This window comes from Mustela lutreola, chromosome 7 (genome assembly GCF_030435805.1).
Source record: "Mustela lutreola isolate mMusLut2 chromosome 7, mMusLut2.pri, whole genome shotgun sequence".
Classification (NCBI taxonomy): Eukaryota; Metazoa; Chordata; class Mammalia; order Carnivora; family Mustelidae; genus Mustela; species Mustela lutreola.
In genome coordinates, this window is record NC_081296.1 from 33,513,176 (window position 1) to 33,540,352 (window position 27,177).

The 27,177-nt window shown below is 41.4% G+C and overlaps 1 protein-coding gene across 9 annotated transcripts in view; it reads right to left on the minus strand.

The window, feature by feature from the left end:
- Positions 1-27,177, minus strand: part of HERC2 (HECT and RLD domain containing E3 ubiquitin protein ligase 2) — a 239,890-nt gene continuing 212,713 nt past the window's right edge. For all 9 annotated transcript variants that reach the window (XM_059180258.1, XM_059180255.1, XM_059180256.1 and 6 more), the window contains exons 80-93: positions 21,823-22,000; positions 20,266-20,427; positions 18,193-18,284; positions 17,848-17,987; positions 13,384-13,571; positions 12,966-13,163; positions 9,327-9,410; positions 5,626-5,767; positions 5,263-5,457; positions 4,499-4,611; positions 3,720-3,910; positions 2,720-2,825; positions 2,119-2,331; positions 1-1,014 (exon numbers count right to left, since the gene is read on the minus strand). In XM_059180258.1, coding sequence (XP_059036241.1) covers positions 742-1,014; positions 2,119-2,331; positions 2,720-2,825; positions 3,720-3,910; positions 4,499-4,611; positions 5,263-5,457; positions 5,626-5,767; positions 9,327-9,410; positions 12,966-13,163; positions 13,384-13,571; positions 17,848-17,987; positions 18,193-18,284; positions 20,266-20,427; positions 21,823-22,000 — 2,275 coding nt within the window. In that variant the 3' untranslated portion in view covers positions 1-741. The remainder of the gene's footprint in view (positions 1,015-2,118; positions 2,332-2,719; positions 2,826-3,719; positions 3,911-4,498; positions 4,612-5,262; positions 5,458-5,625; positions 5,768-9,326; positions 9,411-12,965; positions 13,164-13,383; positions 13,572-17,847; positions 17,988-18,192; positions 18,285-20,265; positions 20,428-21,822; positions 22,001-27,177) is intronic.

The window sequence follows — 27,177 nt, forward strand, 5'->3', positions numbered from 1 at the left end:
TTACAATTTTATGACAGATGTTTTATTTATAGGGAATTAAAATTTAGAGATATACAGGACACAAACATTATATATAGTATACTTTCTATGATAGATATTGCTCACAGAAAGGCCTCAATTCAAGTTACATACTGCATATGCTAAAATGTGCACCTGGGGAGAAGAGGGAGATCAACTTTTGTTTTGGTTTTGGTTTAAATAACCTCTAGATGCATTAAGTAATACTGATCATTTAATGTTCAAAAAACTTTTAATAAACAAATTCAGGGTAATATTAATTGAAATATTTATAATATGATTTAATCATTACACAGGATTTCCAATGTACAATCAAGACAATGCACAACACTTGAAGAAAAAAGAAATAAAAACAATCTATTGCACAAGTAAAAAGGCTTTTTATTCATTTTGGGGATGCTGCAATTCAGTATTTATATAAACATTTACACATTGTAGTAAACACAGAAGTCCTACATGTAATGCAGCATTATAGGTAAGACCCTTTTAAGTCTCAAAAATAAATGTTAGTGTCCACATAGTCCCCCCATGTGCAAGGCTGATTTCCCAATCATTATTCCATTCATTGTTCAATCATGAGTGATCAGTCACCCTGCCCACCCCCATGCATTTTAGAGACCTAATATTTCTTATCAAACACACTACCTCCTGTACTCTAGTCTGCAGCACCCTGCCTCCTTGCTTAGTCTCCTGGTGGCTTGTGATGAATGGCATTTCTCCATCTCAGTGTCCTGTTAAATAATCCTGTGTAGAGTCTGAAGCAAATGAATCCACATCCTCATTCTCTGAGTCGTCACTGCTGTCATCGGCAGCTGGCTCTCCTGTAAGGGCTATGCGAGCATAATCATCTGTGTCTATCGATTTGCAAAAGTGGATGGCATATTTTAATTTCTCCTCCAGCACCTGCTTACAGGAATATCTAGGCAACTTCAGCAAAAAGAAGCAGGTGTAGGACTCAGGAAGGAAGTGGTCAGGAGGGTTGTATTTATCCAATACCTGTTGATGAAAAAGATGTTAAATAATCAGAGACTATGTACAAGGACAGGTAGAACTGTTAATCTATTTTATTATGTTCATTAGACTCCTTACTCTCACAAAAATCATAATATTTTTGGTTAAGAATAATGAAGTATCAGAAAACAAATACTCTAGCCCATTTTAGAAATTAAAAGGAGCAACTCAGTAATTCCTAGGACTTATAGTTAAGAATAGTAATTGGTTACTGTGGCAATTACTTTTGACAAATCAGTGCTGAGAACAGGGTCTGGCACAAGGCAGGCAGAAGACACAGGCTCAGCACGCACCCACATGGGGAATTCTCCTTAAACCCATTAGCCCCTTTTGACTACTACAGATAAAACACTATAAAGCCAGCAAGAATTCTGGACCCAGAAATTACCTACTTTTGGAGAGAAAAACTACATGTTGGTCTCAAAGATCTCTCTGGCACATGACTTCTATTGCAACCCCAGTCAGAGACTGGAGTCAGGCTGTGCTCAGGAAGGAGCCCATCCCCAAATCCTTTCAAATATGGAGGAAGAAAGGATGCTCCACCCTAATCTGCCCCTCCGGGAAGTCCCCCATCCCCATGGTATTGCTACATGGAAAATCACACTTGTTGCCTCAGGATAGAGGAGGGAGGGGGGATTACATCACTTTACCCCATGACTCAGCAGATAAACAAAGCCTGTTTCTGACCATTGGACCACAGAGTTAGAACTCAAAGCAAAACTCTTGTTCTCAATCTGATGGGTGCTCTTTATTTTTCCCAATACGCAACATTACTTAATTCAACCAAAGAATCAAATATATGTTTTAAAAGACATGTGTGCTCAAAATCTCAAATATGCTGACATAATAGCACTATCTTCCGGTGGTGGCCAGATAAATTTTCCAGAAGTAGAAAGTGAGATTTAAAATCTATAGTCATGAAATTTTGAGCAATCAAATCAAAGAAGTTGTGGCGTGTGCTTTTTATTATTTCCAGGAAGAAGGAAAAAACCACGTTAACACAAGAGTCCCATTTTCTAATGAGCTGTAGGATCATGTGCAAGGAGCATAACCCTACAGCTGACACCACAAGATATACAGGAATCACACCTGGATGACGAAGTCTCTGCCCCGGAAGTCGGCGATGGTCCTGGGCAGTCTTGTCCGACCCCACACAAAGCGAAGGAAGAGGGAGCGCTCTGTGTTGGAGAAGGACTCCATCACCTCCCAGAACCACTGGATCAGGGATGCAGAAGGCTCGATTCCTTTGTAGGTAGCCACTGACTTTAGGAGATGCAGAGGGATATCTGGGCTGCCACATACCTGCAGAAGGACATACCGTCAGGGCTGGCTGACACTTCTGACTTTTCGCTTCAGTATAGAGTCAATCCCTCTTCCTACCAAGGCTTGTTTCAGGCAGGATGTACGTGAGAGCCAGAGTGGACAGTTGGGGGGTTGGGTCCCATGTGTTCGGGTGGATGTGTACTTGACCCTGTGCTCCACCCTGGTGTGGGATGGGGGCTGCAAGGAAAGGAAGGACATAGGCCGGGAACACCCACTTTTCAAACATGTTTTCACCTCATCTACCAGGCATAAGCATATTTCAGATGTAAATTAAGTGCAAGATTTAACTGAGAAATTAACTAGCGGCACTGATTTAGTGGCTCGATATGAAAAGGCAGGTGTAGGGCAGCAGCTTTCAGGGGCATACCATCGTCTCCAATTCATATCCAGTGAACAGAGAAAGAAGGGGGACAGGCACGACTCGGGCCATTCCCTCCCGAACAGCAGCCACCTGCTCATCAAATTCATGGAGTCTGAAAGAAAAAACTCACTTTGCATTTCTATCTTTGGTAATGTAGGTCTTGTCCTGCTCATAACAAGCCTTACCCCACAGATGACCAAGGCATGTAGCTCATAAAAATAGCATCACAGAGCTTCTCATAGACTGAGTTCACCTACACTGGCACATAGAGGATAATCTTAAAAACTACCTAGAGCTTCCAAGACACAATTCTTAATACTTATTGCATACCCAGGAAGGAGCCAGAATTAGATGTGCACCAGAAAACCAGGCTCCACAGCACCCACAGTAAGATCCCTCTGAAAGCAAATACTGTGCTCAGGGCCTTCATGACTGGTGAGTTAGGGCATAAGGCAGAAATGAATACAAAGGGACAGCATAGCACACTTGCCGGGACTACCCACAACCAGAACTCAGCAGGCAAAGCCCAGCCAATGTGCAATCTTACCAAGTACCTGGCCAGGTGCTTCTGGAGAACAAAGACTGTGTGGACTTGTAATGCCAGGTGGAAGGAGCAAGGAGCAGCAGAAGCTAGATGGGTGGCTTTGCTGAAGGCCAGGCAGGGGTGGGACCAGCCCTGACACAATGCTGCCCAGGAGAGCTCACAGAGGGGCATCTACAGGAGGGTACCCACAGGTCCTCTGAGTTCTGCCTGGAGAGCTCCCAAAACAGCACAATTCTAGCCACCTTGGTTTTCTAGTCAGAGCCAGGAATCTCAGACAAAAATAATGAATACTCTGATTTGGATTATAAAATAAGCTTTGATAACTATAGATGAGTAGTTGTTAGAACCAAGTCTACTAACATTTTACTGTATGGGATTTCTGAAAAATGCAGCCATCCAAGCAAACTATTTCCTATTTTTGCTATTTACTGAACCAAAACAGTAGAAGGCAGATGACCCCACCTGTAGTTTATTGCCAGCCGGACATACTCTGCACGGTTGTCCAGGGTGATGTGTGTATACTTAGAGCTCAGCTGGATGTCCTGGCCACTTGCACTTGGCACAGTGAAGGGCAGGCTCATTGCCTCAAACTCCTCTGAGGTGGCTTCATTGTCACGGATGTACATGAGCCCAGGGATAAAATCTTTATCAACCTTTCGAGGGAAAAAAGGGAGCCCACATGTTAAGCCCACATGTTACCCCACTTCTGACTGTAGTTCAGCCATGACGGCGCCTCAGTCTGCACTGGGTATACCTCAAGGCTGCTGATGCATTATAAATGCCAGAAAATAAGAGACCAGCAGTGAGAAAGCACTTCACACAGGGAGCTAAGGAAAAGAGCTTGTAATTCAAGGAAGTCCTTAAAATTAACCAACAGCCACTGGTTGGAGACAGATCCCCACCCTATAGTCGTAGTACCAAGGGAAGTATGGCCACAGGGAAGATGCTGGCGGTGGTCAGCCAGTCATGCTTCCCCACCTGAAAGCCAAAGCCACCACCCAGCCATTCACAAGCTCTGATCTTCCACAGGAAAATTGGGTGAATTTTCTTATCCGACAAGATTTCAAGTTGCAAAAGCACCACCAAACAGATGGTCTATCAAGTTCCAGAGGCAAACTGGCCTAACATCCACAGACCTTCTTTGCTACTAGAAAGCAGTCTGTAGCCAGGGGTGCCCCTTGCACTCTGTACCAGGTACACTAGGTGTCACATTTCCCCATCCCCACATTCCTGGTGGTTACCTCACTGAGGTCTGCAATGGTGAGGCTCATCCCAGCCAGTTGCTTCCAGACAGGCTCAGCCAGGTTGAGGCTCAGGGGACTCCCAGTCCGGATAGCGATGCCCAGTAACACACCTGCTCAGTCAAGGCACAAGTAACAGAAGATACTTGAAATTAATGATAAAACATATAGTTCAATTAACACCACAGAATAGCTCCACACTGGGCCTCAGTGCCTTCTAAACCAATGTTACCCAAATTCATGGAGACAGGTCCATCCTTAATACATTTTGTCCTGTTCTAAATTCATTGTTTCCTTTTGTTCCTACGGGCCTAGTTTCTAACTCTTCTATTTGTACCAATAAGTATAAGCCACACAGAGGCCAATCTCCATTCCTTTAAAACAGATGGAGTTTCTCAAGGAAGGTAGGCGCCGTACCTGGAGAGGAACAGGCAACAATAGGAGGACTCAGCATATATATTTAATGGAACAGGAGGGAGGGAATGACCAACTACCAAAACCCTTCAGATCTGACCCCAAGTTTCAGACACATTTAAGCTGCAGAAACATGGTATTTCAGATCCTTGATGCGCCAGACATTTTCTGACCCTTTGCACCTAGCCACTCACTGATGGTTGGCTCTACATGTCCCTGCACCTGCACAGTGAAAAAGTTAAAACCAAATACTCAAAATATTTGTCATTCCCAAGACAGAACAGACATTAAGTAACTGGGGCACACAAAGCCACATAATTGAGGCACCATGCCCGTGCAAGAAGGCTCACCCAGAAAGCGGAACATGTTGGTGTGTACGGGCGCCCTGGCAGCGGGGCTGAACAGGTAGCAGTCGCGGTTGGCCCCTGACTCATCTCTCCCATTGGGCGTCACGATCAGAAGTGGGGTGAGTCCATTCTGCAGTTCTTCACAGATCTCAGCTATGGACTCACTGTAGCCACCACCACAGTCATCCACAGATTCACCTTGAGGGAAAAGAGAGTCAGCAACACTTAGTCACACCAGCAAAGCCCTGCAGGGTGCAGCCAGATGAACTTCTCAGCTCCCCTGTAATAATGCCCACTGCACTACTGTCTGTGCTCAGACTGCCAATCCTCAGGACCACAGGCCTGCTAGTGCATGCAAGTTCTCACCCACAAATTTGACTTTCCAGACACGGTGGGGGAGGAGGAGGCTGTCGGGGCTAAATGAGCTCATCTTAGCACACATCTGCCCAAAGACAGACTTGGTCCCATCAGGGCCTGCTAGGCCGCCTTTACTCCTTGAACGTTTGACCTAGAGAGGAGAAAAGAAATAAATATGAAACAGCCACAGCAGCAGAAAGCACACAGCTACTATCTTCCACAGCTAACCAGCCCTGGGACATCTGTGGCAACAATGAGCCCTACAGCCTCTCCCCCATCTTGTTACCCTTTACTTCTCTGCTCTGGTCACCAGGGTAGAAGTCCAGCCAGCATTCTGCTGCTGGACCTAAAGAGCTGTCATGAGTGGAGCCCACAGTGAGGGGAAAGGAGTGTGAAACCAATCTTTGAGGTTCTCAGAGGGTTTGTGTCCTCAGGCCTCACAAACAAGGTGCTCGCTGGACAGCTGTGCTAATGGAAGCTGTGCTATCACGATGGAAGACACGGCCCCAACTCACCAAATGCATGCAGCATGTTGCCACAGCATAGCACCCCTCACGACTGGTGGTATCTAAGTGAACATTCCCTCAAGAAAATATAGACCTCGGTTGGCCATTCACATGGGTGCAGCCCATGTGATCAGTAACTATAATATGATTCACCCTCACACTTCATAACTTTAACCACGGCCAACCACTTTACCACACTGCCTCGGCCTCCATGAATAGGATGCCAGCAACCCCAAAAGCAGCCCTCCTTAGAAGACTATCAGGACTCTGCGCTTCAAACCAAATGGCTGAGACCAAACCTGGAGGCACCATGTCATCCAAAACAGAATCTTCCTCCCCTCCCTTACTCATCTGCATGTATCCTACTCCAGCCCTTGGGGGTCACTGCACCCCCCCCCAACTACAATCACTTTTTCTACCTGTATTTCTCACCCTAGGTTAAGATTTTCAAACAGATTAGACCAAGAGCTCTCAAGGCCCTCACCTAGTAGGGGCTCAGTAACCCTGCAGTTTTGTAGGCTACACAGTGCTTCAGAATCACTTTAGAAACTCAGTCTAAAATAATGGCAAAATGGAAAGTTAAGAAAAAATGTTCATGAAAATGCACTTTTCTGTTACCTCGTCCAGCTAAACTCTCACAATCCTTAACTTCTTAAGTAAGTTCTAGGCTGAGTTTAAATAGCAAATACTCACACACAAATAATCATAAACAAGACTTATGAATAATGACAATAATGAATTAGCTTCCTATGGAATGAAATGTGCCACATATTTGACTGTATGTTCACAAATGTGATTTCATTTAAACCTCACAGCAGTTCTTCAAGGTACCCAAAATCCCTGGAGGAAACTGAGCTACAGAAAGGAAGATGGATGTGTCCATCCATGAGAAACAAGATGCAGACCCATCTTCCTACTCTGAATGTCACATCATCTCCATTTACAATACCAATTAAACTGATGCTCTTGGCTCCTCTGAGGGAAATGGCTATGAGAACACAGCTATGACTCTGCAAGGACAAGCAGGCACCTGTGTACCTGTGGCTACTTCTGGACAATAGGAATAGAAGTCATTTTAATTGCCTTTAATCTGAATTTTCCAAATTTTCAGAAATGAGCATGCTCATTAATTCTGCAATAAATTTTAAATAAAAAATTTTTATGTACAGTGATATTCAGATTCTGTTATAAAACTAAATCATATTCAAACAAAACCCTCCAGGAACATGCCTATGTTTTACTGTCTCTAGAATACTCTGCACAGACAGTATGAGAATATCTACAATGGCATTCCCATGGGAGAAGGTGGATGCCAGTAGCAATCTGTGGCTACAGGACAGCTGACACCACCTTTCTGGATCAACTGGTATCTTGAGCTCAACTTGGATTCATGGAATACATCCCATTATCATCCTCCATTCTATTTTTGATTAAAAAAACAATTCTATTTTTGTGGAGGATCTTTCTAGCTTCAGGAGGAAGTATGAAATCTGAACTGCAAAGGACCTAACTCTCATACCAGAGGGCCCCAAGGTATACTAGAGCACCCATGGTATACTGCATTGAATGCTGTTTATGTGCATTTTAAAAATGCTAATATGAATTTGTCCTTTACCCATTCTATTTTTTCAAACATGTACTGAACATTTTTGACACAAATGCTGGAACATAAAGGCAAGAAGGAAAGAGGTGAAGAATGAAGAAGAATGCAAAATCAACATAAGAGAAAGACAGAAAATGAAGAATGCAAAATCAACATAAGAGAAAGACAGAAAAGGCATGTTTAACATAGGTTCCACATCACCAAGGCTCAATGATGCCAAAAGCCCGAGATCTGAATACCCATATCAGGCTGCTGTCCCTGGCTAGGCACCTCTGTGTGTGGCTGGGGCAGGCATATGATCTAGGAATGCCCAACCATCTGTGTTAGTTGAACTTTCCTCACTTATAAACTTCAGTGTTTAAGACCTAATAACATAGAACAAACCAAAATGATCCTCAAGGTGAGAAAATAAAAACTTTTTTTATAAACCTAATTAAACAGCCCATTTGTTTGTAGAGTGGGCTGACTGACTTCCAGCTTAGCATCAAAGAGTCTGACGTCAGTGAAGGGACTACTTCCATCAGTGTGGTCACATGTGTTCTCCAACAAATGACCAGAGTTTGTGTCTTAATTCAAAAATGCCCCCAAGAGCAACTCTAGAGAAATGTCTAGTCATGCAACCAACATCAGGGTAAAAATCATGTGTTAATATAAAGGAACAAAGAATTTGTTCTTAGTAACTCTCTGTTTCTGTTCCAAGAGGTGGGGCTATTTCATTTGCATGTTAAATGTCAAGTATACACAACATCATATTCAGTGGTGGAGTTCTGTTTTAGTTAATTTTTTAAACTGCTAAGTGTATCTACACTTAGCAGCAGGTTTAAGTCAGAGATGGCTTACTTTTCATTTCTCTGATTACTACAGAACAGTATTAGTGATTCTGGTCTATTAAATAGGCAAAGATAGGTATCAGAGCCAGAAAGGGTGTGAGGCTGGTGGGAATAGGAATTGTCCCCACATACAATTTGATATATGGAGTGCCTCTGACTGGCCCTGCTTTTCAGAACCTAATACAAGGAAGGCAACTGAAGACACATCTGTAGTTGGGACGGTGCTGAGAAGCCCCGCTATATCCCAGAAAAGTGGGCACAGCCTTCCAGCACCCTGCAGAGAAATCTGACAGAGGAAACTAAGAGAACATGGGGTAGGTGGTCAGCGAAAATAATCCCACAGTCTCACTGTAGGGCAAGGAGAGGTGCTTACAACGTTATAAGAGGAAAAAAGGGCAAGTTACAAAAGAGACGAATCCAGTTTCAATTATGACAAACATACAAACATATCTCCAAATGTCAGCAGTAGTTACTACTATTTGGTAGAAATACGGTCATTTTTACTTCTCTCTCTTTGCTTATCTGTATCCATCCTTTTGGATTATCTGAAATAAATCTTTCTGACTTCTGTTACAAAGAAAACAATTTACATTCCCACTGGAAGCCTTAGCACCACAGAATATCACAGATAGGTAGCACCTTGCTCTCTAAAGCAAGGGCACATGAGAAAGTCTGCTCTCATCCCAAGCTGTGGGGGGCCATGATTCCCAACGACAAAACCAACCTATCTAAGAATTGTTAGTTAGACTAAAAACAGTTTTCACTTGTTACCTGAATCCGGTTCAATTCTACCACAGGACCATGCTGGCGATCTCGCACCATAGTTGCTTGTACTACTTTTCGGAAAGCTGCCTCCTAAAACATGACAGATGGACAAAATTTAGAATCTGCTATAGGAAATATTATTACCCATAGGTTTGTTTTAAATATCCTTTCCTAAGTCAAATTTTCTTTTTTTATTTTTATTAAGCTCAATTAGCCAACATTAGATTTTGATGTAGTTCAACAATTCATTAGTTGCATGTAACACCCAGGGCTCATCACAACATGTGCTATCCTTAACACCCATCACCTTGTTACCCCATCCCCACACCCCCCTTTCTACAACCCTCAGTTTGTTCCCAGAATCCAGAGTCTCTCATGGTTTGACTCCCTCTTTGATGTCCTGCTTCAGTTTTCCCTCCCTTCCCCTATGGTCCTTTGTGCTACTTCTTATGTTCCACATATGAGTGAAACCATATGATAATCGTCTTTCTCTGCTTGACTTATTTCACTTAGCATAAAACCCTCCAGTTCCATCCATGTCGATGCAAATGGTAGGTATTCATCCTTTTTGATGGCTAAGTAATATTCCAAAAAGTCAAATTTTCTTAAAAACAGTAACTACAAATGCTCTTTTCTGAATCGTGAGGTGGTGTGGGGGGCACAGCCTGGAACCCATCCACAAATCTATGCAGAGTCCCACCAGTGCTACATGTCCCCTATTTAGAGGCAAGAGGAGCCCACCACACTCTGGTGGAGGTCCAGATGTCTGCTCTGACTTGGGACTCAGGCCAAGCCCAGAGGATCGACTAGAAAACCAAGGGCTTCCAGACAAACCACAAGTCCACATGGCAGGACTGACATTAAACACTATGCCCCACTGTCATTGTCCTGACAAAACCACTAAAGAGCAGCACGGCCAGGGGGTCCTACAGGTCAGGATAGGCTTGGGGTGGGGGTGGGGAGACCAATGAAGGAGGGAACATATAGTTACCATATACTGAAAGAAACCTGGAATACCCAGGGCAAAACAGCAAAAAAAGAGAATGGGGCCCAATATCACCCAGGTAGAGGCAGGCCCGCCATGCTCATATGGACTAGGGCATAGGCAGCAGCAGTGAGGACAGAAATAGGGAAGGAAACTCAAGAGACTCAAAGAAGGTAGGATCAGTGGGAGTCCCAGATCTCTGCCAAATGGATAACCCTGCTCTTGTCTAAATACAACATGGCCAGGGAAGTCCAAGGTACCTGTAACAGTATCTAGTCCCTCTCCCAGGTCAGAACTCCAGCCTCTGAAAGCAGGACAGGCAAGAGCCCTAAGCAGCCCAAGGAGGTGACCTCAGAAGCAGAGAAGATCAAGTGAAGGTGTCAGAGAGACAACCAGCCCATAGAGGCGAACCTACCACAGCACACAGGGTCTCAAAGATGTGCATCCATCACCACGCACCCTTATATAACACCTACCAGCTACTTTTGCCCTCTCCTCTGCCTAACTTCTGTTTTACTAATTGCCCAGAACCAAGGCCAGTTCTTCCTCCACAGGAACATTTTTTTTTCTCTGAATGGTCTCACCCAGCTGGCTCTCCTGTGGTGTTCTCTCACTTCTGTGCTCTGAATTGCATCCTGGTAATAACCCTCCATGGTCACAAGCAACATACAGTCCAATTTTCCAACAGGTATGATCCTTTCCTACCCAGGACCAGAACAGAGGCCTATTACACATCCACACCCACCCTGAGGGTGCCTGCTGGACTCCCTCAGCATTCCTGCTGTCCCAGCCGTGCTCACAGCCTCCAGAACACTCATGCACAGTCCGTGTGGAACACATCCTGCCTCTCACTTGGTTTTCTCCCTATGTGGGAAGGCTTTTTTCCCCTTGCTGCCTATTCTCACCTCTACTCTGACAGATTAAAAAAAATGGTAAAAGGGATCAAATTTCCTACTTTTTATTATTAAAAACTGGTTGAAGTTTCGTATCAATGTTTGTATCAATGTTACCCACACACAACTTTTTCTTGTTTCCCACCATCGGAGAGATGTTACCATTACCACAATCCTTATTAATGTCCACCTGCCTCTAAGCTATCCATTAAAATAAAATGTGTGGAGATGCCTATGTGGCCCAGTCGGTTAAGTGTCTGCCTGTGGCTCAGATCATGATCCCAGGGTCCTGGGATCAAGTCCCACATAAGGCTCCCTGCTCAGTGGGGAGGTTGCTTCTCCCCTTCCCTGCTGTTCCCCCTGTTTGTGGGCACTCTCTCTCTAACAAATAAACAAAATCTTTAAAAAAAAGAGAAAAGAAGATGTGTGTACCAGTCTCCTTCAGCTAAGTGCCAACAAGGCCAATCCTGGGAGGAGAAGGGGAGGATCTGCTCGGATGGGACTCCAAAACATCTAGATTTTATTATTTAAAAAAACAACAAACAAACAAACAAATAAACAAAAAACAATATGGGACGCCTGGGTCTCAGTCAGCTGAGCATCGGACTCTTGGTTTCAGCTCAGGTCATGATCTCATGGGTCATGGCATCAAGCCCTGCATGGGACTCCACGCTCAGCAAGGAGTCTGCTTGAGAGTCTCTCCAGCAGATTCTTCCCCTACTTGCATGCATGGGGGCTCTCTTTCTAATAAATAAATAATTTTTTAAAAAATAATAAAAATTAGGGGCGCCTGGATGGCTCAGTTGGTTAAGCGTCTGCCTTCGGCTCAGATCATGATCCTGGGGCCCTGGGGTTGAGTCCTGCCTCAGGCTCCCGGCTCAGTGGGGAGCCTTCTTCTCCCTCTCCCTCTGTCTGCTGTTCCCCTTGCTTGTGCTCTCTCTCTGTCAAATAATTAAATAAAAGTCTTTTAAAAATTAAAAAATTAAATTAAAATTTAAAAAAAAAACCGTAATCTTTGATAACAAAATAGGCTACAAAATAGGTCTCAGAATTATAGACTCTTCAGAATTAGAAGTCCTCAAATCTGACCTCTGTGCTTTTTTTTCGGCACAAATATTTCCCCTACTACACAATGGTTCTGTTAGGATATCCTGTCAACTTGCTTGCCAGAAACTTAACTCCTGAATCAGACACCCTATTTCTAAAAAGCTCAAGTTACTACAGATGTCGATGGGTCAAAATCTGTCTGGTGATTTTTATGTGCCCTCTTTCATGATTCTATTCACAGCCTGTTAAAAATTATCCTTTGACAAGGAATCTCTATACATCCTGGTAGTGAACTTTCATCTAAATCATCTAGACTATCAAAGCACCCTCTCCTGGACTTCCCTGGGGAAGAAATTAGCTTCTTTTTCCTTCCTGCTGCCAGTAGGGATTTGCTATAATGCCTCAGGCTAGCCAAGTAGAGAACATTGCCAAGAAGGCTTAGTTTTGCAAACTACCCCACCCTTTTGGGGAGGTGGGAAGCAAGTGGGAAAATACCACACCACACTAATAATTTTTAATGTAAGCTCTAAAAGAGAAGACATTTTTATCTGTTTTTCACTGATACATTCTGAGCACCCAGAACAGAGCCTGCCGTATAGTAGGTGCTCAATGAACATCTCCTGAATAAGCTTTACTCTATATATTCTCAGTTCAGGAATTTTCATTGGATTAAAACTGAAATACCAGTTTTGCCTATAGCAAAGCTTGCTACAAGAGTACCTTTCCCTGGGATATCAGAATTCCTCGCAGAGTGTCAAACCCCACAGAAGGCCCAAGTCCAGTTTCATCAAGAGAGCCTTCCAGGTCGAACATGGGGATACAGGGGCAGAAGAGCTCTGAGATGTGATGTAGCAGAAGCAGCCGATTCCGCAGTGCTATTATGGGGATTTCCTGCAAGTGATTGTATTCCATGGGAACCTGAAACATTGAAGCTGCATTAAGTCAACTTAGGTGTCAAATGCACAGATAAGCCATAGTTTGTAGATGAATTCTGAAAATATTTTTTTCAAAAACACCTCTGTAAATATACAATGGAAAATGAAGTGTAAGTGTGGCCTACATGCATAATTCGATACACAGATAGTAACTTTGTCACTACTTATACACTCCTAGCCCAGCTGGCCAAATCCGTACTTACCTGTGCAGGAAGTTTCCCAGCGCTGGCGGGCTTGCTGGTTGACCAGGCAAGGGTATGTGCTGAGCCACAGGCCACACGGTTGACCTTCTTACCCTGAAGGGCAGCTACCAACCGAGGCCTCTGAATGGCATTTGTAGTTCCATCTCCCAGTTGCCCCTCATCATTGTCGCCCCATGTATAAACTTCTCCTAAATGAAGTGAATTTAGAATAAGTACTTGTATACTGGGACTAATGAATGCACAACCACCAACATTTTCCCATCACAATCATACTTCCTTCAATGGGGTGTTGATGATCACCTGTCTTGAAGGTCAACTTCATGTGCGACCTACATGTCTCATCATAACACCCAAAGAGGTAGAGTGCTTCTCAGAACTCCTGACAGTCCCTGCTGGCCAATGTGCCTTTTCTAGTTAAGAGGCATAAGATTCTGGTCTTAAAATAACATTTGTTCACAGGACCAAGCACATAACTGCAACAGTTCTTAATCAGAACAGTAATAGTAAAACAGATGATAATACCTTAATTGCCCAAATTAATTTTTTATGTTAAATGGAGAGGAAAAAATATCAGTTTTTTAAAACAACACAACCAGTGGTGCCTGGGTGGCTTAGTGGGTTAAAAAAACACAACCCCCAGGATGCCGGGGTGGCTCAGTTGGTTAAGTGGCTGCCTTCGGCTCAAGTCATGATCCCACCGTCCTGGGATCGAGTCCCACATCGGGCTCCTTGCTTGGCAGGGAGCCTGCTTCTCCCTCTGCCTCTGCCTGCCACTCTGTCTGCCTGTGCTCGCTCTCGCTTCTCTCTCTATGACAAATAAATAAATAAAATCTTTAAAAAAAAAAAACAACCCTGTTTTTAAAGGAAAAATAGTTCTTCCTATAGTTATTCATAACATAAACATGAAATTCATCATTGATGAGAATCATATTTTAGAGTACCATGCTAAATCCCAACCATGAAATACCACCAGAAAACTGTTTTTGTTTTTTGGTTTTTTTTTTAAGATTTTATTTATTTATTTGGGCGCCTGGGTGGCTCAGTGGGTTAAAGCCTCTGCCTTCCGCTCAGGTCATGGTCCCAGGGTCCTGGGATCGAGCCCCGCATCGGGCTCTCTGCTCAGCGGGGAGCCTGCTTCCTCCTCTTCTTCTGCCTGCCTCTCTCCCTACTTATGATCTCTGTCTATCAAATAAATCAATAAAATCTTTTTTAAAAACAGAGAGATCACAAGTAGGGAGAGAGGCAGGCAAAGAGAGAGGAGGAAGCAGGCTCCCCGCCGAGCAGAAAGCCCGATGTGGGGCTCGATCCCAGGACCCTGGGACCATGACCTGAGCGGAAGGCAGAGGCTTTAACCCACTGAGCCACCCAGGCTCTGAAAACTGTTCTAAGGGTCAGATCACTGGGTGACTAAAATAGAAATGAAGTTAGTTGCCATATCCACAAAGATTCCTCAGGGAGCCATGCAGCCACAAGCAGCACTCTGTATAGTGTGATGCCTGCATGATCAAGGACAGTGTGCTTGTGCCCTGCCCCTTCCCATTCTGAACAGCTGGACAGTTTACTCCTAAAGCCACTTGGTGGGCATCATAGCACAGATAAGGAGAAGAGGACTTCTCTGCAGAGGTACAAATGGATGCAAAGAATCAGAGTCCACTAATGACAAAAACTTCCATATAGCAGGTGTCCCTGTGTGGGGAATTGGCCTAAGCAGAGACAAGTACCCCATGTGTAGGGGTGGCCCAGAGTGGGCAGTCACAGCCCGAGATACGTGAGGATTCATTCAGGGGAGAGGGTAAAGGCAATGGCCAGACACTGGTCACATGAGGCAGAGTAACTGAATCACTGCATTAGGGATAAAGAAACCCAAGATTCTCATCAAAAGAGATGGAAAGAAAGAAAACTAGAATGAACCCTGTGGTACAGAACTGGAACCTGTGGTCTTAGTGGGAATGTATGGTATTCAATATACATATATAGATACAAAAATAACATAGATATAAATTTGTATATTATTTACGTTAAGTATTCCCTGGCTCTGTCCACTCAGAATGCCTGGGAGCAGTGACATCCCAAAAGCAATGAGCCCATCCATCGACCTGATTTGTCTTCTAAAAACCATTCTCCTCTAAAGACACCACGACTCCTTGGGGAAATGGCCAACGCTAGGCTTGGGCCATGGGGAGTGAAGAAGATACTGTGTCTCATTGTGTCAGAAAGCAAGGAAGTATTCCGTGAATGATGGGCACACACCAGCAAATAAAGCTAGCACAATAGGGCCAATCTGAGCATCAAAATTTGTAACAGTAACAGATTATATATATCCCTTGAATAAATTAGGAAACCTGGCATCTCACATAGATGTAAATGAAAAAATGAACATTTGATGAGAATAAAATATTCAGTGAGAAAAGGGATATTTAAATAGTTTCAAATACCATCCCAAATACTTATTTGTTACAAAGGATACTCAGTGTGGAAAAGCCTGGCAGCTACCACCTTAATCTAGTGATTAAAGTTAACAACACTGGTAATGGGACCAAGAGAAATTGCACAACACCCGATGAACTGAGAATGAATTAAGATCAAAGATGAGAAATTGAATCTACTGAGGAAATATCAGACAAACTCACATGAGGGATGTTCTACAATATAACAAGTCTACAATCTTCAAAGGTGTCACAGTTCAAAAAATCAGGAAGACTGAAGAAGTGTCAAAGAATAATGCTCATGGTCAACTGAAGATTGTCTCAGAGTAGAAGAGACATGAACATGTTTCAGCTAAATGTAACTTGTGTTGTATCATAAAAATGGGCATGAAGATCAGGTATAGTAATAACCAGTGGGAATTTCCCAAATGTACATTTCCCAAATGTTGGGATTGTTCAGTAGTGTCCTGGTTTGTAGGAAGTAAACACTCAAATGTTCATAGTGATAGGCAGTACCCAACTCTCACATGGATCAAAAAAAGGTCTTTGTACTGCACTACAAACTGTTCTCTAAGCGTGTGATTTGCTTCAAAAATTTAAAGAATGAAAAGGAAGTAATTAAAAAATGTGTTCTAAGTTCTTGATTAAGAACGAACAATGTCAGTCCACAATACACCATAACAATTACTTATTCATATATGAAACTCCTCCATTAATGAAACGATTGAAGGGTACATGTTCATATAATTCACCAAAGGCTTTAAAAGGGAAAAATGGGGAAATGGCTGTTTTAATGAAAGATGGTACACTAGTTTTCTATCATTACCATAACAAATTACCACAACTTACTCGCTTAAACGGTTCTTTCAGTTCTGTGGGTGAGAAGTCCAACATGAATCTGACTAGGCTAATAGCAAGCTATCAGCAGGCCGCGTCCTTATTGGACATTCTAAGGGAGAGAACCCACTTCCTTGTTCATTCAGGCTGTAGGGACAATTAAGTTCTTTGGAGGACCAAGGTCTTACTTCCTATGGGCTGTCAGCTGTCACCTGTTCCTAGCTTCCAGTGCTCACCCACATTCCCTGGCCCCTTTCCTCCATCTTTGTAGCCAACAATGAGGATCAAGACCCTCTCACACTTTGAAAAATCTCTCCTGCCTCTTCTCTGTCACATCTCTTTGACTGACTCTTCTGCCTCCTTTTCTGCTGTGAAGGATCTGTGTAATTACACTAGCCCATCTAATAATCCAAAATAATTTTCATATTGTAATGTCAGCTGATCAACCTTAATTCCATCTGTACAGACCCTTTTGCCATTGTGCTGGGGTCCTCAAGACCACCTTCAGGTTTCCTCATTCACTCGGTAAACTCCCTGGGCTTAGCATACAGTCATACTCAGCTACAATCACAGTGAAAGGACACGAAGAAAAATCAGCAAAGGGAAAAGGCACATGGGGTAAAGTACAGATAAACCAGATACAAGCTTCCAATGATCCAATGCCAATGGAGTTACACAGGACAAGTTTAATTCCTCTAGCAATGAGCTGTGACAACACATGTAAAGTGCTGTCTACTAAGGAAGCTCATTAGAAATTTTGGTGAGCAGAGATTTCACTAGGGCTGTCACATGGACACTTCTGCCTGGCACATACGAAGGTTCTAGGAAACAGGTTTCAGCAGAGACCACATTATGCTGTTTAGGCACAGCGAGGACTTTTGTCAATTAGGGAAGGGAAGGAGTCCCCCCAAAATTCAGGTTCTTAGAGGCCAGCTGAGGGCCACCTTGCAAGCAGCCCTTCCTAAGGACAGCAGTATCAGATGTGCTCTGTTAGCTCTTTTCTGCACAGCCATGAAATGTAACATATTCACAAGTGTTAATACCAGGGGCTGAAGATGACAAGAGCCAGAGTCCTGCTCACCAGAGAAATTCTCAGATATAATATAATTGCTCCCCGCCCGTTACGGCTGAATGTATTATTCCTGAGCAACCTCTTAGATTTCAAAGGCCTCTGTGTTGCAACATTGGGCCTCCCACCTACCATCCTCAGTGCAGCACACACAGTGCAGGGAGCCAGTGGCAATAGCAATGACTTTCTTCCCCTGCAACCCTTGGACCTGCCGTGGTCTTCTAACATGGTCATCGGATCCATGGCCCAACCTGTGATAGTCACCTTTGCCCCTGCACAAAAGGAAATATAGAATTATGAGTGCCAAGGCCCTGTCATTTACCACCTGGCCCACCCTCTTGGCTTAAGCGTCATACTTCAGGACACAAATCACAGCCTGCGATAGAAGTTACATCTCAATCTATGAGATGTCAGTTAATATAACTTCACATTAGTAAACTAGTTTTGGTGATATTAAACAAACAGAATCTTACATACCAAGTATAAACAGCACCAGATTTGGTAAGGGCGACAGAAAACTGGGACCCACACTCTACTTTAACCACTCCAAGGCCTGTAAGAGAATCAATCTAGAAGGAAAAAAGGTTCAATTAGACTGACTCAAGGTTATTGCTGACTGCTGCAACTACATAGAGACTGAACTAAATCTTATAAGGAATTCTGAAAATCCTTACTCAGGTCAAATAAAGACCCACTAAAAATGGACATATCACAGTTCAAGATCTGTGATCATTTTCCCCTAAAATCCACTCTCCCAATTCCATTTCTCTTTGCAGTGTGGTGATTCCATTCTCCAGAAAGCCTTGTACTTCTCCTCTGCCATCCAGCCCTCTCACACCCCATAGGCCTACAGGCAAGGAGCAATAAGCAATGGGGAAGAGGGTTGGCCAAGAGGACCAGAGCTCTGGCCTCCATCTATCTAGGTTAATTAAATTAAATATGACCTTGGTCAGCTAGTACTGGAACTCACCCCCATCCCTGGACACTTAGGTTCCAGGCCCTTCACAGCCAATACCCAGAGGTCTCACTACGGCTCACTAACCTAGTCATCACCCTTTCTCATCCAGCAAGCTATGCTCTTATTATCTGTGACTGTTCTCAGACTTAAGGTTCTCATATTTGATTTTAAATTTAATTAAAACAATCTATTCTCTTAGTTCTCCCCTCACCCTCATCTCTGTCACAATCACATCACTAATGACCTCCAACCCCCCAATGTCCAACATCCTAATCCCTGACGGTTCAAAGCCTGTGTCTAAGCTTTCCTAAGCATAATAAAGTCCATAACAGACAGTTTTCCCATAAATCTGGAAACCCTAAGTAAACTGTAACATGGTTAAAATACCATACACCTGCAAGAGAAAAGGAACAAGAGATGATAAGACTGAGGAAGAAGCCCTGAGCTTCTAGTTTTCCAGCAGTGCCCAGCAGGGCACAGGGGTGCCTCCAAGCACATCTCCACCAGGCTTTGGCTGTAGGCAGCATCAGCCAAAACCACTCTCTGCAATGATGTTAATGTGCTGTGTCCACAATGCCCAAATGGAAGCTACCAGACACATGGAGTTACTGAGCACATGAAATGTGGCCACTGTGAAAGAAGAAGTGAATTGTAAACTTACCTACTCTTAACTGAGTTAAATTTAAACTTAAATAGCCATGTGTGGCCAACAGCTACTGTACGGGGCAGCACAGCTGTGGGAAGAAAAGCTATGCAGCTCTAGCCTGGCTCTCATCCCATCTGAGGGGGCCTCTGGTAGAATGCTGCCTCCCAGGACTGCCAGTACACAGTGAGGGTCTCTATTCCACACACACAGTCCCAGATCCCTATCAAGATTGGACACCAAGCAGCAACAGTTTCTATTGTTCTCTCACAGCACACACACTCGCAAATCCACAGCAAAGCACCTCAGCTAAATGACCCGGTCGTGTTCACACACACTGCAGGCAGCATAGCAGTCAGCACATGATCTAAACACATCAATGAACTTCATCTCTGCCAACTGCCCATTCACAAGGGCAAGACAGTCTTACAAAGTTAAGAAATTGCTCAGAATCATGCAGGTCACATGGAGAAAAGCAATCTGACCCCCAATCCAGGCCTGTAGCCTCTTCTCTTAGGCCATCACAGGATGTCCATTTAACACAGGATGTCCTCTGGCTAAACCAGATGCAACCCTTTCAGCAAGCACTATTATATTCATAGCTATAGAACTCTGTAAATTGAAAAGACTATGAAGAATTTGTTATTCTTTTCCTCAAACAGGTCTACATACTACATAAAAACACAGGTCTCACAAAATTACATAAATTTCAGATAGCACTTAAGGTATCTCAATACCTTTGGGCCTTTCACTCACTTTTTACCCAATTATCCATTATATTTTCTGCAAAGAAGGTAAGATGTGCTGAGAGACACATAATGGGGGATGGGGCAGTGAGACTTGGTGCTCCTGAGAGGGCCCAGGGGGCTCTAAGAGCTCCAGAAAGACCTGATACCATCCCAAGATCTTTGGGAATGGTGCCTTTCTCTCACTGCGCAGACACAAATACCTTCATGGGTACTTTACAGCCATCACTGCCTCCTCGGCCAAGTTTGCCATAGTCCCCGTCCCCCCAGGACCAGACAGTATCATCATCAGTGAGGCAGAGGGTCTGGGCATCTCCACTGCCACAGGCAACGTCAACCACGCGGTGGCCCTGTAGCGCCTCCACCTTCAGAGAAAAGGAATCAAAGTTATCCGACTGTAGTAGAAAGGAAGTTTACCTAAGGAAAGATTTTACTTTTCTTAATTTTTAAAAAATTTATTTATGATTGCCTGGGTGGCTCCGTCGGTTAAGCATCTGCCTTTGGCTCAGGTCAGGGTCCTGGGATTGAGCCCCACATCAGGCTCTCTGTTCCACAGGGAGCCTGCTTCTCCCTCTGCCTCTGCTTGTGTTCTCTGTCAAGTAAGTATGTAAAACCTCCCCCCCACAAAAAGATTTACTTATTTGAATGAAAGAGACAGATGGAGAGAGCAGATGCCCACTCGAGAGTAGGCAAGGGGGAGGGAGAGACAGAGAATCTAAGCAGACTTCCCACTGAGTGCAAAGTCTGATGCAGGGCTCAATTTTACAACCCTGAGATCATGACCTGAACAAAAATCAAGAGGCAGTCACTTAATCCACTTAGACACTCAGGCATCCCAGGAAAGGCTTTAAAGTACTGTGATGCTCTTTCTGTCTGTGTGGAGGGCGGGGAGGGAAGCCTTTTTTGCAAAGAAAGTACAATTTTAATAATCTTGTAAGATGAGACAGAAACACCTTCATCTGAATGAACCAAATAAATCTAAACTATAGGAGGCAGGAATCAGTGTCCCCAATCAGCCAGTCCTACCACACCAAGAAGTCTTACTTACTGCTTCACCCAAAATACAGTGGGCCTTAAAGAAGCCAAAGCATTCAGCTAGATGCCAAGTAATACTAATTTATATTAATAAATACTATTATATATTTATTATTATATATATATATAATAAAGTATAAATAAAAGGTAGTATTTCAAATATTACCCTGTTTAAATGACTCACTGAATACAAAACCTGTTTGTATGTGCTTTGGTGAGTGCTGTGAAGTGTATAAACCGGGCGATTCACAGACCTGTACCCCTAGGGATAAAAATATATTATGTTTATAAAAAAAAAAAATTTTTTTAATGGAAAACAAACAAACAAACAAACCTGCTTGTAAATAATGAGTGTAAGGCCATCAATCTAAAAGAAACTAGGGGCGCCTGGGTGGTTCAGTGGGTTAAGCCTCTACCTTCGGCTCAGGTCATGATCCCAGGGGCCTGGGATCGAGTCCCGCATAGGGCTCTCTGCTCAGCAGGGAGCCTGCTTCTCCTCATCTCTCTCTCTGTCTGTCTCTCTGCCTATTTGTGATCTCTCTCTCTGTCAAATAAATAAATAAAATTTAAAAAAAAAATAAAATAAAATAAAAGAAACTAGAAGAGGAAATACTTTTGACTTTTAAAAATCACAATGGCATAGCTACCTCCCCCACCACCTTCAACAGTGAGGGTATGAAGAGCCGCCCTAGACCTCTGAGCACCTTTTCAAGGTGCCTTCTCACCAGCTTTGGTTTTAACTGGTCCTCGCTGTCGCTGTGTCCCAGGCGGCCATACCGGCCTTTGCCCCATGTGTAGAGGTCCCCTGCTGCTGTGACGCAGGCACTGTGGGCTCCACCAGCAGCAACATCAACCACTTCAATTCCTCTCAGAGACTCAATGACTCGAGGGCGGTCACAGGGACTGCAAATAAGGTCAACAAGGATAACTGTAATAGTTTTATTCTTAAATATTTTAAAAGTATTAAATACTAGACTTTTGGTTTACTGTTCACTTATTTAATGTACACCTCTCAAATCAGTTAATTAAGAACAATCATTCAGACCTGAAGTCAAAACTTCATTATTTTCTAAATGTCTCCTTTTATACCAGCTACCCTAATGCCAGAGAGCAGAGACTTTCAATCGAAATCAGAAGCCAGGAGACTAGTGCCCAATGCAGGCCAATCTGGCCCATGGCCTGTTTTTGAAAGGCCAATTAACAAGAATGAATTTTATATTTTTAAAGGGCTGTTAAAAAAACAAAAACAAAAACTGAAGCATAAACAACAAAGACTGCATGTGGCTGGCCTAAAATATTTATTACTACTTACTCTACCAAAACAAGTTGCCCACCCTTGCTATAAATCAACATTTAAGGAGTTTCATCATTTGAATGTTAACTAGCCTACAATGGGGCAAACACTGATAGCAAACTTGTTTATTTTCTTATTATTGAGTTTTGAAAGACCTTAGCCAGATGTATCATTACAAATAATGTTTTCTCAGTCTGTATGCAGCATGTCTTTTCAATCTATCTTTCGAAAGCCTAAAGTTTACATTTTTATGAAATTCAATTTATCCTATTTTTCTTTACTGGATTATGTTTTTGGAGTTTTATCTAAAAATCCTTATCTGACCTAAGTCACAAAGGTTTTCTCTCATGTTTTCTTCTAGAAGTTTTTGGATTTAGGTTTTACATTTATGATTACCAATCCTTTTGAGTTAAATCTGGATGTGGTACAAGAAGTTCATTGCTGCTATATGGTAATCCAATTGTTCAAGACCATTTGTTGAAAAAGTTCTGTTCTCCAATAAAATGTCTGCACTTTTGTAAACTGTGCATTGGAAGTTATAAGAGAGAAATCAAGCTTCATTTTTCCAGTCATCATTCAGTATTTATGATACATTTTTAGACTCTTGTGTTCCACTGGTACCTTTCTCTTTTTACAATACTATACTGTCTCGATTACCGTAGCTTTAAAATGAGGTTTGAAATAATGTCAGTCCTCCAACTTTGCTCCTTATTTTTAAAATTGTTTTGATTATTCTAGGCACTCTGAATTTCCATATGAATTTTGCAATCAGTTTGTCAATTTTTACACACATTTTAATTGGGAAGGGGTAAAACGTGTAGGTTAATTGGAGGAAAACTGACAAAATAATATTGTCTTCTAATCCATGAACACAGAGTATACTCTCCTCCATAATTTTAGGTCTTTTAAAATTTCCCCCACCAGTGTTTTATAGTTTTCTGCCTATAAATTCTCCACGGTTGTTTTTTTTTTTAAACCTCCTCCCCCCACCCAGTCAAGTTTGTCCCTTACTATTTCAATTCTGGGAGGAGGATAATATAAATGGTATTTTTAAAACTTTGATTTCTGATTACATTGTGTATGTATAGACACACAACTGCCTTTTACTTAGTGATCTATCCTGCAACCCTGCTAATCTCACTTATTAATTCTAGTAGCTTTTTTGTTGATAGCATGGATTTTCTGTATCAACAATTATACTACATGTAAATAGCTTTAATTCTCTTTCCAATCTGAATGCCTTTTTTATACTGCTATACTGCACGTGCTAATCTTGAAGTACAATACTGAATCTTGATAGTAGATGTCCTTGTCTTTTTCCTGAAATTGGAGGAGGTTCAGTCTGTCACTCTTAAGTACTGAATTAGCTCTATGTGTAACAGAGATGCTCTTCATCAAGTCACAGAAGTTCTCTTTTTTATTCCTAGATTAGTGAAAACTGTTTGTCAGGAACTGATGAAGTTTGCCAAATGTTTTTCCTTCCTTCATCTACTAAGATGACCATATGTGGTTTTTCTTTACTACTGGCTTCATTTTCCAATGTTAAAAGACAATTATGCAATTTCTGACATAAAACTCACTTGATCATGGTGGTGTATTACCCTTTTATATATTGTCAGATTTGATTTTCTAAAATCTTAAGAATTTTTATATCTACTTTCATGAAGGACATTGGTCTGTATTTCTCTATTAATGTCTAAGTCTAGTTTTGATGTAAGACTAAAGCTATCCACAAAGGAGAGTTGGGGAGAATGCCCTCCTCAATTTTCTAAAATGGTTTGTTAAGAATTGGTATTATCTGTTACTTAACCACATCACCTGTTTATGGGAAACTCATTTACTTAAATAGACACAAAGCTATCTGAGTCACCTATTGCTTCTTGAGTGAGCATTAAAGAGTGTGTGTCCTTTGAGAAATTTGTCCATCTCATCTAAAAAGCTGCATTTGTTGTCATAAAGATGTTCATTATATTTTTCAATAGCTATTCATTCTGCAGTGATTAAATGCCCTCATTCCTGATATTGCTACAATTTGTATAATCTTTTTTCTTGATCAGTCTAGAGGCAGGTTTTATACTGACTTTCTCAAAAAACTAACTTTTGTTTTCTTTGATTTTTCTCTATTGCTCTATTTTCTGTTTCAGGGATTCTCACTCTGATCTTCCTTATTTCCTTTATTCTGCTTATTCTGGGTTGCATTTGTCCTTATTCTAGGTCTCAACGTACAAACTGAAGTCATTAAAAAAAATGTTTCTTTTATAAATTTTTTTAAAAAGGTATTTTATGCTATAAATCTCCTAAGTACTGCCTTTGCTGGATCACATACATTTTTATACTGTTTACATTTTCACTCAGGTGAAAAATCTTTTTCCTTTCTTTCTTTTCTTTCTTTTTTTTTTTTTTTTTTTTTAAAGATTCTGTTTATTTATTTGACAGAGAGAGAGCATCTGAGCAAGGGGAGGGAGCCCAATGTAGGGCTTGATCTCAGAACCCTGGGATCATAATCTAAGCTGAAGGCAGATGCTTAACTCACTCAGCACCCAGGAGCCCCATGGTCAAAATCATTTCTAATTTACTTCTGATTCCCTCTTTGGCCAGTTATTTCAAAAGGTTTTATTTACTTTCCAAATATTTGGAAGATTTCCCAGAGATTTTATTGTTATTGGTTTCTAATTAATTCCATTAGGGTCACAGAATATAATTTATATTACTTGAGTACTCTTGATGTGTATGGTTTGTTTTTTTGGCCCAAATTATAGTCTGTGTTGGTAGTTGTTACATATACATATGTTGGTAGTTGAAAAGAAAGTGCTTTTGCTAAATTGAATGTTCTGTAAATGAGTATTTGATCAAGTTAGTTGACAAGAGTTGTCTTCTGACAGATTTTCTATTTACATGTTTTATTGCTTATTGAGAGAAGGGTATTAAAATCTCCAACTGTAACTGTGGATTTGTCTATTTTTACCTGCAACTCTGTCATTTTGTTTAATTTCATGTATTCAGAAGGTCTACCATTAATTGTGTCAACATTTAAGATATTATGTCCCCTCGATGACTGACCACTTCATCATTACTAATTGACCCTTTTTATCCCTCTCAATATTCTTTGCTGTGAAATCTATGTATGATATTAATACAAGCATACCAGCTTTCTTTTGATTAGTGTTAACATGGTATATATTTTTCCATTTTTTTACTTGTAATCTATTTATGTGTCTAATATTTAAAATTAGTTTTAAAATAGATTTAATCTTGCTTTTATATCCCTTCTGACAACCTCTGACTTTTAAATGAAGTGCCTAAACCATTTACATTTGATGTTACTGTTGATATATTTTTGCTTATATCACATCTTGCTATCTTTTTCCTACTTGTATCCTTTGTTTACTCAATTTTTTTTCTTCTTATAGTATGTTTTACAATTTCACTTTAGCTTCTTTGTTGGTTTATCAAGTAAAGCTTTTTGTTGCATTATATTAATGTTTGTTTTAGGGTATGCAGAATACCTCTCTATTACAGTTTAATCTGGTCACATACTACATCATGTATAATATAAGAGCATCACAGTGGAATACTTCTATTTCCTACTCCCAAAGCCTCTGTGTTGATGTGGTCTTCCTCTTATTATTGCTATATATTTTACTTCTGTGTCTCAATTCATTTTTATTATACCCTTGAAATACTCAATTACCTTTTGAAAATATTTATATATTAAGGAAAAAGTCATGATATTAATTAACCCATGCAGCAATTTCCTCATTCATTTGTATAGAACCCTAATTCCATCTGATATAACTTTCCTTCTGTTTGAAGTAACTCCTTTAACATTTTTGTTGTGCAGGTCTGCAGGTGTTGAATTATCTCAGCTTTTGTTATGTCTGAATGAGTCTACTTCAATTTTATTCTTGAAAAAATATTTTCCTAGAGTAAACAAATTCTAAGTTGACAGTTATTTTTACTTTCAGTACCTCCACCGTCTTCTAGCTTGCATTGTTTTCTGTAAGAAATTTGCTGTCCTTTGTCCTTTTTCTATATATGTAACATGTATTTTTCCCTCTAGCTACTTTTATCATTTTTTTCTCTTTATCAGCAGTCTTGAGCCTTGACCATGTGCCTTGGTAAGTTTCCTTCATGTTCCTTTTGCGTTAAGTTCTTTGACCTTCTTGAATCTTTGAGTTTATAGTTTTCATCAAATTTGCATATTTTTCGCTATTATTTTTCAAAATACCCCCCCATCCTCCACTGGTGGCTCCAAACTATTCATAGAATAGGCCACTTAAGACTGTATATCCACAATTCACTGATGCTATGTTCATTTTATGTATGTGTATTTCATTTCTGTGTTTCAGTTTCTATTGTTAGGTCATCAAGTTCATCGATCTATTTGTCTGCAATGTTTAATCTACACTAAACATTGTATATACATATATATTAACCTGTATTAAACAGATTATACATTAACCTGTATTAAACATGTACTGTACTTTTCATTTCAGACATATTTCATATCATTAAGACTTTGGTTAAAGCATTTGGTTAAATATCTTTCAGTCTCTAAAATGTTCAAATTTTCCAAGAAGTTTCTTAATAACATAGGATTGTGGTTAAAATACTGTTTTAACATTCTTATCCAGTAGTATCACTTATGTCATTTCTGGGTCAGTTTTAATCGACTGATTTTTCTCCTTATATGGGCTCTATTTTCCTGACTTTTTATATCCCTGATAATTTTTATATAGCTTTTAGATATAACTGACATATAAAAATAAATAAATTCAAGGTGTAT